Consider the following 15964-nt stretch of genomic DNA (forward strand, 5'->3'; position numbering starts at 1 on the left):
CTTAGCATAGGGAAAAAAACGCTTAGCTTACCTGGGGAAAAGATAAAACACGAATGGATAGAAAGCATTCCAAAGTTTACATCTCTTCCCAAAATACATTCCAGAAAGATGAGGGGACAGGAAGCTGTTAATTTTTTACTTTAATGAGAATTTTAAAAGTGCCTCCTATGTATTATTCACTGTGCTAGTCACTAGGGTTACAAGTACAAATGCAAAATAGTTCTTTCCCTCAAAGAGCTTATATTCTAATGGGAGGTTAATACAACATGAACAGTACATATACATATAGACAAATAAATACAAGGCAATCTGGGGGGAGGCATGTGGGACACTAGCAACTGGGGGACCAGGAAGGACCCCATGCAGAAATTGGTACTTGAGCAGACTCAAAAAGACAGGGGTTAGAAGAGATGGAAGTGAGAAAAAATGCAGGCGTGAAGGACAAGGACATGGAGATAGATGGTGAAGTGTCCCTTGGGAATAACAGCAAGAAGTCCAGCTTTATTGAACCATAGGATATGTGGAGGGAAGTAATGCATTAAAAAGGCAGATAGGACTAGGGTTTAAAGAGATTAAAATGCCAGAGGGGGTTTATATTTGATCAAATGCATACTAAGGAGCCACTGCTCTTTATTGAGTAGGAGGAGGAGGGGGGATGCCGTGGACCACCTTGGTAGTTATTTAGAGGATAGAATAGGATAGGAAGAGATGTGACTTTTGCTTAATATTGAACCAGATGTTTTAAGAGGCAGACATCTAAAATAGGTGGGGGAAAGAAGAGGAAAAACTAGGAATGGGTGAGATGGCTCAGTCAGCTGCATTTGGATATCCTGAAGCACGCAGACATGCAGACTAGAGGTCAGTGCCACAGGTTTCTGCCCAATACAGCGCTTTTTATTGTAAGCTGAACTTTTTATATATATATATATATATATATATATATATATATATATATATCTGAATGAAAAATCAGATCATTTGTTTAGAGGATGGGTTTTAGAAAGCCAATAGCATCTGCTTTGACCATAGTGACTTATGTGTGGCTCAAAAAACAATTGCTTAATGTAATGCATCTTGTGAATCTTGGGAATTAGTTACGCATGTTCACACACTTGAAAGAGCTTTGGAATTGGTGTCTGGGGACCTGAGTTCAATTTTCAGATTTACCTCTAATCACCTATGTGACTTTGGGCAAGTCACTTGGGATTACAAATGCAAATCAGGGGCCTTAGTTCCTTCATACATAAAATGAAGGGGGTCAACTAAGTGATATCTGGGACCCCATCCAAATGTAGGTGATCCATGGTGTAACTGAAACCATGATGTAACAAGGCTTTGTTTTATCTTATGACCTTTGTTCTACTAAGGCTACCTCTTGGGGATGTTGTACAAGGAGAGAAAGAGGTTGGACTGGGTGACCTTTAACTCTTAAGATTATGTAATGCCATTTGTGAGCTTGAGCCCATTTTTTCTCAATCATAGCCAATTATATTTATTCATTCATCCATCTATCCACCTACCCATTTATTTATATGCTTGTTTATTTATTTATTTATTGCATGGCATTAGGAGAGGTTAGTTCCATTGGTTTTTGTTTGTTTGTTTTTGAAAGTTATAAGCTGGTTGGCACAGTGGATAGAGTGCTGGGTCTGGAGTCAAGAAGACTTATCTTCTTGAGTTCAAATGTGGTGTCAGATACTCACTAGCTGTGTGACCCTGGGCAAGTCATTTAACCCTGTGTGTCTCAGTTTCTTTACCCATAAAATGAGCCAGAGAAGGAGGTGACAAACCACTCAAGTATCTTTGCCAAGAAAACCCCAGAAGAGGTCACAAAGAGTTGGACAGGACTGAAATGACTGAACAACAACAGGTTGCCTCTGTTCCCCCATCCTTGTAAAAATTACACAACATAGTAAAACCTTTGCCTCAGACAAGCCTAGTTCACCTTAATACAGAGTCAGCCTATATTGATCTACAACTCATTTCAGATATTTTAGTCTCAGGCATTCCACATTCAGTCCAACAGATACCTCTTCATGCTATCCCATTCTTCCTTAGCCAGAAGACCCTCTTCCTCCTAAACTGTTTTCTGTTGGCAGAGTTTGTCTTTCTGGTTCCCCACTATAACATTTATGCCAGGTATGTTTAAAGACCTTTCAGAACAACTTTATCATTGATTGACTCTTCACCTTGTATTTTCCTTTTACTCTTTACCTAATTTTGGCCAACATTATACGTACAACCTTAGGTCATTTTCATCTAATCTCTTTATTTGATTCTACTACTGACTCCTTCTTTGTGTTCTTACCATTGATTAGATGACATACCATCTTTCTGTTTCATCCCTAGCTGTCGGAAGGAATGTAGCTTGACACCTAAAAGATCATAAGGCTCCTAATCCTTAAGACATTGTTAGGACTACAATTTTCTGTTGACTGCTTTTATAATTCAGTGATTCTCTGTAGCATTTCATAAATGGAACATTTATGTTGTTCAGGGAACTGATTTCTTGAATTCTTCTAATGATTTATCCATTTCATGAAGTTCTTTGAATTGTCTTTTTTTTTTTTTTTAATTTCCCTTTTTCATATAATTCCACAACACTTTGAATACCTGGAGTGAAACAACCACTGAATTTCATTATTTAACCTTGTGGAAACTCATTACTCTAGGACAAAGATATTTATTAAGCCCAATTTTTGGAGAGACTTAGAATGTTTATAATTAACTGATAAGCTTGGTTTTAAAGATGTGTATTTGCGTTTCTCCATAGTTAAAGGGAACAATTTCATTAAATTTTCTGAACAACCTACTATATATCTAAATTTCCCAATGAAAAAACATTTCCAAACCCAAAGGCAGAACACCCACAACATGCCTGACTCATTGAAAACAAAACATAGGTGGGTTTTAATTGTTTGAAAATTTTAAATTGGATGAATAAATAATTTCTGGGGACAAAAACGAATGAGGGCCTGACATTTTATAATTCTAAGTCTGTAGATGGCTTTGTAGTCTATGACCTTTAAGTACATTTAAATTTTTTCACTCAAAGCTAGTGTAATTATTTGATAAAATGACATTGCAAGCTTAATGTCACCTCTACTGATACTGCTACCCAACGCTAATATTATTTTCTCTGCAGAAAAATTTTCTAATAGAATCAAGCCAAATTGAATACTTTGTTAGCAGTGGGAAATTAGCCTTGACATAATTAAAATCATCCTTCTTTCTCCTCTCCTATTTCTTGTCACTGGCCAATTTTTATCTGAAACTTTTAACAAAAGAGATCCTCTTGCATCAGATCCATTAAGGCATCTTCATTTGATTCAATCAATGTCAGTTTTCTCATTTTGCTTTGGATCAGATGATTCCAGCTGGAAAACAAAAGAGGGAACTCTTCCATTCTCCAAGGAAGGGAGAGAATAGATGGGAATAGATAAGAGATGGCCTCAGCTGCTAACCCAGTCTGGAGATTGTAATAAACTCCATTTACGTCTGTCAGGGTTGCCACCTCTGGTCAGTTCTGAATGAGATGAGAGGAAAATTTCCTCAGTCGTTTTCTGGAGACAAAGAAATCACCTATGTGTTGAGTCTACACTGGTTTATAAGGTTTTCTCATGCTCATACATTATGTAGGATAGCTTCATATGACCTGGAGGGCTGGTACATTTTGTGCTTCTTTCTGCCTTTCAAAGTAACATTGCTTACTTCTAAAAAGGGCACATCAAATAACACCATCATATGCACTCATTGATTTGATGTACTCAGCTGCTTGGAGAGGTAGTGTACCATATGCCCTGCTTATAATTGCAGCCATGAATTAATGTTGACATTAATATTATACTTTTTTCCATTATTCAAACATTTTTGAGTTTTCAAGGGTATCTCTCCTTCTGTTCTTCCTGTCAAAGAGTAAAGGAAACTTTGATGGAAAATTCAATCATGCTTTAAGTAAGCACTTCCACAGATATATTTCTAGGAGTTAGAACTACCAGGAGGAGCATTTGGCCATCCCCCTTATTTTACTGTGGAGGAAACATAGGCCCAAAGAGATTAATAGATGTACTTAAGATCATATAGCTGGCAAAGGACAAAGCCATATGGCTTAGCATTGAAGTTAGCTTTATTTATAATAGTTTTTCCTAGTGACCTACTCAGGAAAAGTTAAAAAAAAATCAAGGGAAAAAATGGAGGAAAAACATTTTAAAGAAGAAAATATTTTCATGCAAAGGAATAACGTAAGATATTTATGATTCCACAGTAATATCTGGTTCTCCTACAGAGATAATTTTTTCAACTGATAACTTATTATTTACAAAGTCTGATGCCTACATGTGGCCTGGCAGCTCAACTTTGGATCCAGCGGGTTCTGTTGTTGTTGCTGTTAGTAAGCCATCTCCGTTGTTTTTGACTCTTCATGAGCTCATTTGGGATTTTCTTGGTAAAGATAGTGGAGTTTTTTTGCCATTTCCTTCCCCAGCTCATTTTACAGATGAGAAACTGAGACAACATGGTTAAGTGACATGCCCAGGGTCACACAGCAAATGTCTAAGATCAGATTTATCCTCCACACCATCTAGTTTCCCCAGGTTCTACCATGCTGGGAATGCAATTCAACAAGTTTTTAGTAAGCACTAAGAAATTTAAGCCCTGAGAAAGAAAAGACAAAATGCATATATTCCAAGCCTTCAAGGAGCATGGCATTCTTTATAGGGGACTGGCCTTGGAGTCAGGAAGACCTGGGTTCCAATTTTGCCTCATATTTACTAGTAGTATGACAGTTTCCTCATTTGTAAAGTGAAGGGATTGGACTAGATGTCCTCTGAGGTTCCTTAGGGGCTGAGAATGTGGGGGAGGGATAAAGCAACATGTATACAGATAAGTAAATACAAAATAAATGCAGCATAATTGGGGGGGGTTGGCACCTATGTCACTCAATGGGTAGAGTGCTGGCTGGAGTCAGGAAGACTCATGTTCATAAGTTCAGTTCTGGCCTCAGACACATTAGTTGTGTGACCCTGGACAAGTCATTTAACCCTATTTGCCTCAGTTTCCTCATCTGTAAAATGAACTGGAGAAAGAAATGGCAAACCACTCCATTATCTTTGACAAGAAAACCCCAGAATGGGTCAGGGAGAGTGGGACATGACTGAAAACTCCTGAACAACAACAGCAGATTGGAAGAGAGACTAACAACTGAGGTGAGGGGAAATCAAGACAGGCTTTCTGTAAGAGAGAATATCTGAGCTGTGCTTTGAAGCAAATAGCAAATTTAGGTTTCCAGGAGGCAGACATGAGGAGGGAGTTCATTCTAGGTGTCAGGGAGAGGGTGTAAAAAAAAAAGGCATAGGGATGAAGATGACCTATTTTATACAGGAAATCTCAGTTAGGGAAGGCTACATAGGCAACATGATGGGAAAAGAGCCTGAATCCAAATTGTGAAGGACTTTAAATGCCAAGCAGAGGAATTTGTGTTTTATCTACAGTGGTGGTTCTTACCTTTTTTGTGTTGCAGGTTACTTGGGTGGTCTGGTAAATCCAGTGGACCCCTTCCCAGAAGAACATTTTTACATGCATAAATTAAAAGCTACAAGGTTACAAAGGAAACCAATTATGTTGAAATACAGTTGTTTTAAAAGTTCACAGAACCCAGGTTAAGAACTCCAGATCTAGAGAAAATAGAGAACCTCTCAGGTTTCTTAAGGAGAGGGACATATTCAGATTTGCCCTTTAGGAATGAATATAAGTTTGTCAGCTATAGTGTAGGAAGATTGTAACAGGGGCAGGCTAGAGGCAGGGGAAACAATTGAGAAGCTATCGCAATAATTTAGTAGAGTGGTGATCGGAGCTTGAATTTGGATGATGGTTTTGTGCTGGAGAGGAAGGAGGAATATATGAGCTATGGAGATAGAATTGATAGGATTTAGCAATTGATTGGATCTGTGGATTGAGGAAGAGTGTAGAATGAAGTTTTATTGATTGTGACTAGGGAGATAGTGTGCACTGAACAGAAAGAGAAAACAGGAAAAGGGGTGGGTTTGGTAGCTTTGAATAGAATCTGAGAATCAGACTGTCTATTTTTTGAAGGATCACCCTAACTACACATGCAAAACCTCATCGCTGATAATCCGACCACTTCCCTATGACATACCATCAAAGAAAGAAAAATAAATACAAAATGGTACTCAGTCCTCTAGAAACGTTTTCCACCTCTGTAGTAACAGAAGTCAATTAATTAGTGAAAAAGGGGGCAGAGTATTCTAAGAATCACTTAGTTTTGTTTGTTTGTTTGTTTTTTAGTGAGGCAATTGCTTTATCCACTGCGTCACCTAGCCACCCCAAAGAACATTTTTTTAAAGTGAGGCAAATGGGGTTAAGTGACTTGCCCAGGGTCACACAGCTGGTATGTGTTAAGTGTCTGAGGCCAGATTTGAACTCAGGTACTCCTGACTCCAGGGCTGGTGCTCTATCCACTGCGCCACCTAGCCGCCCATCACTTAGTTTTTTGATAATTTATAAATATTTATTTAAACTATTATGTTGTTATTCAGTTGTGTCTGACTCTTTGTGTCCCTGTTTGGGGTTTTCTTGGGAAAGATATGGAAGTGTCAGCTGTTTCCTTCTCTAGCTCATTTTACAGAGGCAGAAGCAAACAGGGTTAAGTGACTTGCCCAGATTTACACAGCTAATAAGTGTCTGAGGCAGGATTTGAACTCATGAACATGAGTATTCCTGACTTCAAACCCAGCACTCTATCCACTGCGCCACCTATCTGCCCTATTATAGGTACTCAAATATGAGATTCTTGTCCTGTGACTAATCGGTGACTATAACCTTAGGCAAAATAACTTGGATCAATCTTGACCTCATTCAAAATAAAACCACATGAAAGAAAGATGTTACAGCTAATAGTGGCTCAGTTGGAATGACAATAAAAGAGTGGGTACAGTTAGTTTATATACACACACACATATGTATATTCAAAAACAACTTCATTTTATAAGACATTGCTCAGTTGGTATTTTAATTCTGAAGATAACTTTGTGGGACAACTAGGTGGTTCAGTGGGTAAAATGTCAGGCCTGGATTCCGGAAGACTGCTCTTCCTGAGTTCAAAACCAGTCTCAAACACTAGCTGCATGATTCTGGACAAGTCAGTTTACCCTATTTGCCTCAGTTCCTCATATGCAAAATGAGCTAAAGAAGGAAATAGGAAACCACTCCAGTATCACTTCCAAGAAAACCCCCAAACAGGGTCATGAAGAGTTAGACAAAACTGAAAAATGACTCAACAAAAAACTACATTCCAAGCACTGTGCTAAGCACTGGGGAACACAAAGAAAGGCAAAAGTAAAAAAAAAAATCACCTCAGAACTTATCTTCAATTAGTCCATATTCTAGTGGGAAGTCAACATGTAAATAAGTAGGAACATACAATATATACAGAGAGTAGATGAAAGGTCATCTCAGTGGAGAAGATACTAGCAGCTAGGGGCAAGGCCAGAACTGAGAAAGGTCCCCCAAAAGCTGAGTATTACAGGAATACATGGAAACTAAGAGGCAGAGGTGATGAGGTAAAGCAGTCTGGGCGTGTGAGACAGCCAGTGCAAAGGTACAAAGACAGAAGATGGAATGTCATGTGTGAGGAATTGCAAGTATGTCATTGTAGTTGTATTTGGTTATGGACATAATTGAAGCTGCTGTAGTTTATTGAGTAGTTGGTGACATGGTCATATCTTTGCTGTAGGAAAATCACTTTGATGGTTGAGTGGAGGATGCTTTGGAATAGAGAAATTAGGAGAGACTTCAGGAGGAAAAAAAATTAGAAGGCTATTTTAATAATCCAAGCAAGAGGTGATCAACACCTGAGGTGATACAGGTTGGTGGCTTTGTAAATGGACAGAAGAGGACATGTCAGATGAGAGATGCTGTGAAGGCAGAAATGACAAGATTTGGGAGCGGACTCGATAATGTGAGAATAATGAGTCAGGTATGACATTGAGGTTGTGGGCATGGATGACTGGGAGGATGGTAGTTCCCTTGACAGTCATAGGGAAGTTGCTTAGAGGGGAAGATAATGAGTTCTGTTTTGGACATGTTGAGTTTGAGATGCCCAAAAGGCAGCTAAACATTTTTTACTGTAGTTCAAGGAAAAGATAAGCTGGGTATATAAATCATCAGCAAAGACATGATTATTGAACCCATGAACGATGATGTGTTCATCAAAATGAGATCGTGTAGAGGGTCCAGACAGAGGCTTGGGCAGTTTGGTTAGTGTGTGTGTGACATGGTTGGAGAGCCAGTAAAAGGAACTTGAAAAATGGTTAGACAGAGGAGAGCTAGGAGAGAGCAATGTCACAAAAACTTAAAGAAGAAACACTATTCAAGAGATGTGATCAGCAGTGTCAGATGCTGCAGAAAGGTCAAAGAGGATGAGGGTTGAGAAAACACCGTTAGATTTGGCAATTGAGATCACTGATGAGGGAGCATTGAATGAGGTCAGGAGCAAGATTGCAGAGGGTTCAGAAGAAAGTGAGAGGAGAGAAAGAGGAAGCACTGTGTAGACTACTCTCTCAAAGAGTTTAGCAACCAAGTCGAGGAAAAGATACAGGATGATAGCTAGCCAGGTTGCTAGCATCAAGTTTAATAATTCAAGCAAAAGGTGATGAGTGCCTGAGGTGATGCAGGTTGGCGGCTGGGTAAATGGGAGAGAAGAGGACTTGTCAAATGAGAGATGTTGTTTATATAGGAAGCAAAGAAGGGGGCCAATAAATAAGGAAAGATTGAAGATATTAGAGAAAGTAGGAATGATCCTGGGGGCAATCTGCTGGCAAGATGGAAAAGGATGAGATCAAGAATGCATGTAGATCAGTTGGCCTTTGGCAAGGAGAAGGGCTTCCTCAAAAGAATCTAAAAACCGTCTCATCCAGAAAATGCTCGAATTCCTTGCCAATTGGAGAGGGATGGCAGCCAAGGGTAGCACCAGTTTAGAATATAAACTCATTTGTAAAATCATGCAGAGAAAAATAGGAGGTTATGAGGAATATCCTTTCATAAAACACCAAATATGAAAGGAAAGAAAGAAACAATTTTTTTTCTTTTTACCAAATTCATTATTTATTTGTGTTTGGCATTCCTTTTAAAAAAAAATTCAGTTCCAGTTTCTCTTCCTCCCTCCAGCCCTTCCCCTTCCCATTGACAAGGCAAACAACACGATATCAATTATACTTCTGAAATCATGCAAAACATTTCCATATTATCCTTGTTTCAAAGCAAACAAAAAGCAAGTAAGAAGTTTTATTTTAATTTGAATTCAGTTCATCAGTTCTCTCTCTGGCGGTGGATAGCATTTTTCATTGGGAATCCTTTGGAATTGTTTTGGATCATTGTATTAATCAGAGTAGTGAGATCTTTCTCAGTTCTTCATCCTTACAAAATTGTTACTATATACAACGTTCTCCTGGCTCTGCTTACTTCACTTTGTACTAGTTCGTATGAGTGTTTCCAGGTTATTCTGAAATCATGTTTTGTCATTTCTTTTTTTTTCCCTGATAGTACTTTATTTTATTTTTCCAATTACATTTAAAGATAATTTTCAACATTCATTTTTGTAAGATTTTGAGTCCCAAATTTTTCTCCCTCCCACTTTTCCTTCCCTACCCTCTTCCCAAGACAGCAAACATGGTCAGTTCATAAAGCGTAATCACAAACCACAACTTATTCAGCCATTCTTCAATTAATGGACATCATCTTGATTTCCAAGTCTTTGTCACCACAAAAAGAGCTGCTGGAAATATCTTTTGTATATATAGGTCCTGGGAAAAAACATGGTTAAAGAAAGCTTAGCAGCAGACCCAGCGAAGCTCTCTCTTTTTTTTCCACTCGTACAACTTGACATGGGCCTTGCCATCTTTCGTCCATTGCAATAGGCTCTTTTTTTTTGTAATCATAAAAGTACTTTATTATTTTCTAATTACATGTAAAAATAGTTTTCAACATTTGTTTTCATAAGATTTTTAGTTCCAAGTTTTTCTCCCTCCTTCCCTTCCCTCCCCTCTCCCAAAACAGAAAGCAATCTGATATAGGTTATATATGCGCAATCACATTAAACATATTTTTGCATTAGTCATGCTGTGAAAGAAGAATGAGAACAAAAAGGAAAAACCTAAAAAAAGGAAAAAAAAAACAAAAAAGGAGAAACAGTATGGTTCAATCAGCATTCAGAATCCACAGTTCTTTTTTCTGGATATGGAGAACATTTTCCATCATGAGTTCTTTAGAATTGTCTTGAATCATGCAATGGGCTCTTAATGAATCTCTCCGAATCTAGTTACTAATGCATCCTCTCCCCTACTGCCAAATATATAGTGCCTACTCTGTGCTAAGTACTTTACAAATAATCTCATTTGATCCTCGCAACAATCTTGTGCTATTATTATCCCTGTTTTGCTTTTTTTTTTTTTTTCCTGGCAGTGGGGATTAAGTGATTTTCCCAGGGTCACACAGCTAGTAAGTATCAAGTGCCTGAGACCAGATTTGAACTCAGGTACTCCTGAATCCAGGGCCAGTGCTTTATCCACTGTGTCACCTAGCTGCCCCCCCCCCCCCCCCCCCCGCCCGCCCGCTTTGCTTTTGAGGAAACTGAGGCAAATAGTGGTTAAGTAATGTGCCCAGGTTTGCACAGCTAGTATCTGCCGTCAGATTTGAATTTAGGTCTTTCTGATTCCAGGCCCAATGTTTTATGTCCTGCACCACCTAACTGTCTTGCTATTTTACAGTTGCTAGACCCTAGGTAGCTAGGTGACTCAGAAGAAAGAATGCTGGGCCTAGACTCAGAAAGAACCGAGTTCAAAATCTGGTCTTAGACACTCACTATCTGTGTAACTCTGGGCAAATCCATTAACTTATACTTGCCTTAATCCAGTAGAGGAGGAAATGAAAAATCACTCCAGTATCTTTGCCAAGAAAACACCATTCAGTGTGATGAAGAGTCAATTATGATTGAACAACAATATAACCTACTTAATTAATTTTTTTTCTGTTTTCAAATTTATTTTTAATTTATGGAATAAAACAAGCATTTCCATAGCATAGTATAATAAAAAAGATGATTGCACATAAAACTGCAAATCTGTTATGAAAACTTGCTATATCTTTTAAATATATAATAAAGTTATCATGTAAATTTCTTTTTTTCCTTTTGTTTCTTCCCTGTCTCCCTCCCCTCACCCTAAAGATGGCTACCATTAGACACAAATAGGTGTACAATTATTCTACACATACTTGTATTTATTAGTTCTTTCTCTGGATGCAGATAGCGTCTTTCTTCATATGACCTTTATAGTTAGGCCAATGTAATAAAAGTGACAACTATGCCTAAATTAATTTATATGTTCAAAACCATCCCAGTTAAGTTACCTACTTAGTTAATAGATTGGTTCTTGCTGAGATTAGTCCGTGAAAGGGATAAAGTAAATATGTTCCTTTCTCAAATTCAATGTATTTGCTTATTTGTTCATGTATTTGTTTTACGATGGTCACCCTGTCTTGCTTAGGTCAGACATGCAATGACTCCTCACTGATCCAGTTATGCTACTGATTGGCCTGAGAAGTTGAGCTGCTCCATATGTGACCTGGGCTAGTTCTCCCCTCCTTAGGCAACCTGGTGACCCTCTGCTTCCAGGGCCCACCATATTGATGCTGGACTTAGTGAGAGCTCTCTGTCGTCTTAGCCTACTGCATCTCAGAACTCCTGAGCTCAAGGTTCACCAGCCTCAGCCTCTCAGGTAGCAGAAATGACCAGCATGAGCCAACTGCATAGGCCTATTGTATTATGTATTTCAGTCCAATTCAATACACATTATTAGCACCTACTGTATGAATGGTACTGGGCTGGGTTAACTATCCAAAGGCAAGAACAGAATAATGGTTCCTGGCCTCTAGAATGGCCACATTCTCCTGTGGGGGGGATGCTGTGACATCTACTCAGATAAATTACAAGATAGTGAATGATATGAACACAAATAAAAATCTCTAGGAATATTTAAGGATTGATTGAAAGAACATTGTCGGGGGCGGCTAGGTGGCGCAGTGGATAAAGCACCAGCCCTGGATTCAGGAGTACCTGAGTTCAAATCTGGCCCCAGACACTTGACACTTACTAGCTGTGTGACCCTGGGCAAGTCACTTAACCTCCATTGCCCCGCAAAAAACCAAAACAAACAAACAAACAAAAAGAACACTGTCAAGTAGAGGTATCTGAGAAGGCTACCTGGAGGAGATGATGCCTGAGCTAAACTTTGAAGGAAGATAAGGATTCTGAAAGCTGCATATGAGGAGGGGGTTCATTTCAGGCATGAAAAATGGTCTGCTTAATTGTATTCTAGCTTGGCTGAATGTAGGATGAATGAAACTGAATAATTTGGCATAAAATTCTGGATAGGTAGGTTGGATCCAGATTGTGGAGTCCTTAAATGCCAGGATGATGAGTTTGTATTTTATCCTATAGGCTGGGAGTTGGCTAAATGTAGCATTTTACCTGTATTTGTATGGCCTGCCACCTTAGAATGTTTTTTTTACATTTTTGAATACAATAAAACTTTCTTTTCAAAATGTAGAAACCATTCTTAGCTTGTGGGCTGGACCAAAACAGCCAGAGAAGGCTGGATTTGGCCTTTGGGGCCTAGGGCAATGGGGAGCCACTGAAACTTTTTGAGTAGGAAAATCACCATGGCCTTTTCTGTGACTCAGGAACATTATTTAGGCAGCTTTTTGAAGGATAAATTTATGTATTTCATTAATGCCTATTATTCAGTTACTAATGTGTCTTCCAGCTAAGTTCATAGGGGTCTTGTCTTTTAGACTGTATAACCCTTTTGGCAAAGATCACTCCAGCCATTCTATACTGAAACATATGCAAATCAGTCATTAATAAGAGCCTTGTAATGGTGATGTTAGAAGATAAAATCTGAATTGTTGAAGTCATTTGCCTATTTTAGTCTTTCCTATTTTCTTTACTCAAGAGTTTGTTGGTTTTTTAAAATATGTATGCATGTTTTGTTTTGTTTTTTATTTTCAAAGGAGAAAAAGATGAGAAAATTGCTCCAGGCCAAGCTGTTTGTCCCACTCCAGGATGCAGGGGAGTAGGCCATATCAGAGGTCCAAGCTACATGGGACATCACAGGTAGCTTTTTTTGTTTTTTGTTTTTGTTTTTGTTTTTGTTTTGTTTTTTGTGGGGCAGTGAGGGTTAAGTGACTTGCCCAGGGTCACACAGCTAGTAAGTGTTAAGTGTCTGATTCTGGGTTTGAACTCAGGTCCTCCTGAATCGAGGGCTGGTGCTCTTTCGAAACAATGCACCACCTACCTACCCCCTGTACCTTTTTAAAAAAAAAAATAGTTTTCACTAGTTCATTTATAGGTTCAGTCATCTGTACAGATCAACACCAACTTATGGCTTGATAAATTTAGAAAGCTCTAAAGCCACTCAGATATCAGGTATATTTGAACTCCCTGTTCTTCATCAAATCTTGTACTCCCATGGAAACCATTGCACTGATTATAGGAAACTTTGTGCTCCTCAATCCAATTTATTTAGATGGCTTTCCTTCTGTTTCTCTCTCCTTCCCTTGGCCTCCTAGAATTCTCCGCCCTTCCTCAGATTTTTTTTTCTTTGGGTCTTTATCCTTTCCAGGATTCCACATAGCTCTCTGCCCTTGTAACTGTTTCCTGAAAGGCTTCATAGTAACTGGACTATGCTCACAGCCTGTTGTTCTGCCTTCAGATCCTCCTCCTCCCTTTGATACCACTGTTGTCTCCTTCCAGGAAATTCTACAAAGCTTTATTGCCCTCTTCCCCTCTTATTTCTGTTTCTATTTCTGTCTCTCTCTCTCTCTCTCTTAGCTGTATTTCTCTGTCTCTCAGGTGTGTGGATGGTAGTAAGAGAATTGCTGGAAAAGAATCAACCACAAAAATATTGCCACTCTCTGTGTTCCAGAAGAATATGGAAATGAATATGCAAATAATTGAAACAATTCCAATCCCCCTCTTTCTTCCTGCTCCTGGGAATTCTGTAAATTGGGAAAGGAAATGTCAGACTATTCACAGAGGTGATTCAGACATACTATTTTAAATAAGCTCTAGGCTCCTAGATATGAAGTTGATTAACTTACATAGAAGTTGTTACAAATGCCTGAAACAGGAGAAAGGCTGCTTAAATAAATCATCAGATCCTCATCCTAGGGGAGGTTATCACTGTGTAATTGGTTATGAGTCTGGCTCCATTGTTTATGATGGAAAACATAGGATTTAAAGGGAAGATATCTGCAGCCCACATTCACAGGCATTAGCGAAGTCTGGCAATGCCCAAGATGCCACAACAATAAATCATTTATTTAATGTAGTGGACCTCTACTAACTTCTAGTTCTGATGCTTCTTAGTGGCATGAAGGTGACTTTGGAATCTTGAAGATTATACTTGTAGAGTATGTTCTCTGGTTGGTTTTGTCAACCTGAAAAGGCTTTGAGGACAGCCTAGATGACCTATGGGATCTTATAATATTTACCATTCTCCTTTTGGGAGGTTCATCTTCAGAAAGTAGGGCATCAGGTGAAGAATTGAACTAAGGCAGCTAATTGTAGAGAGAGTGCAATTTGTGAGGTAAAAGGAGTGTATATGCTTAGGAGATTATGGATTGTTGTTGTTTTTAATATTGAAGGGAAATTAAGAGAGGGGAAGGCTACAAATGTTTATTATTAAGGGAGTGGGACATTGAACACATTCATAATTTCTAATAATGTTATACAGCTAAAGTAGGGGAAAGAATTTCTTGTGAGTTCCTGTTAATTGCAAGTCTGCTTACTATGGAGTAGGAGATGGGGGAAATTTTAAATTACTTCTGGAAGACTGCCTTCATTTCCCTTGTTTTAATCATTCACTCATTTCAAGTAGCAGTCAGTGGTATTTACAGTGAAGTTCAGAGTTTTGCACTCCTGGAGTTACCTGTAATTATCTGCCCCATAGGTATGGTATTTAAATATTTTTTTATGTATTACTTTTTTGAAAACCACAAGTTCTATTTATGTTCACTGTAAGTCATTACCCCCCCCCCCAATGTCAGTCAGTAAACTAAGCACCTTACTTGTATAATTAAAAACCAAAACTAAATGAACCTATTATATAATACCATTATGATTATCAGGATTAAGAATATTTCATTTTGTGTCTGTAATCTCTGGCCTTTTGTTTTCATATTACTTTTGATTATTTTAGTTATAATTTTGTGCATCCCAAAGGAACAAAAATATCAATTTAACATATTCATTTTTTGATGTGTCAGTTTGAAATCCATATTAATTTTTGTGTTGTAAATGTTATATGTGTTTTATTTGGAAATGTGCCATATTGTCAGAGTTTATTTTCAATCAATGGTAGCAAGTGTAGGCAGCAGGGAGAAGGAGACAGGAAACAAGGAAACAAGAAATTCAAAATTGCTTTCAAGTCAGCAGGTTTTAGTAGTTAGCCACCCTTGAAAAAAGACCTGGCTTCCCACCTCTGACATACAAAGGCTAAATGAGCCTGAACATTCCTTTAAAATCACATTGCCCCAGGCAATACCAGTTATGAATTGCAGGAGAGTTACTTATTTGAACTGGTAAAGAGTATTTTTTCACCAGGGTCCTTGTATCAGTGAAATTAGAAGTTCAGTTTACCCTCATCCCCAGACCCGCAAGAAAAACTATTACAATACAGTTACCCCATTCCATCTGGTGACTTTCCCCATTGTGATTTCAATATATTATGGGTTGGCATAAGAAACTAAATGGGAATTTTAGAGGAGTTTTGCAGACGCCACAGATGACACAGGAAGACCAGCAGATGACACAGAAAAAGTTTAGAAACTCAGAAATGTATAGAATATATGTATAGTATTGTATAATAACAACCCAATTTTTACAATAAGG

The 15964-nt window shown here is 38.3% G+C and overlaps 1 protein-coding gene across 1 annotated transcript in view; it reads left to right on the forward strand.

Moving 5' to 3' along the window:
• L3MBTL4 (L3MBTL histone methyl-lysine binding protein 4) overlaps positions 1–15964 on the forward strand; it is a 536490-nt gene that overhangs the window by 280324 nt on the left and 240202 nt on the right. The window contains exon 14 of the mRNA XM_043991609.1: positions 13084–13186. Coding sequence (XP_043847544.1) covers positions 13084–13186 — 103 coding nt within the window. The remainder of the gene's footprint in view (positions 1–13083; positions 13187–15964) is intronic.

This window comes from Dromiciops gliroides, chromosome 1, assembly GCF_019393635.1.
Source record: "Dromiciops gliroides isolate mDroGli1 chromosome 1, mDroGli1.pri, whole genome shotgun sequence".
Taxonomy (NCBI): Eukaryota; Metazoa; Chordata; class Mammalia; order Microbiotheria; family Microbiotheriidae; genus Dromiciops; species Dromiciops gliroides.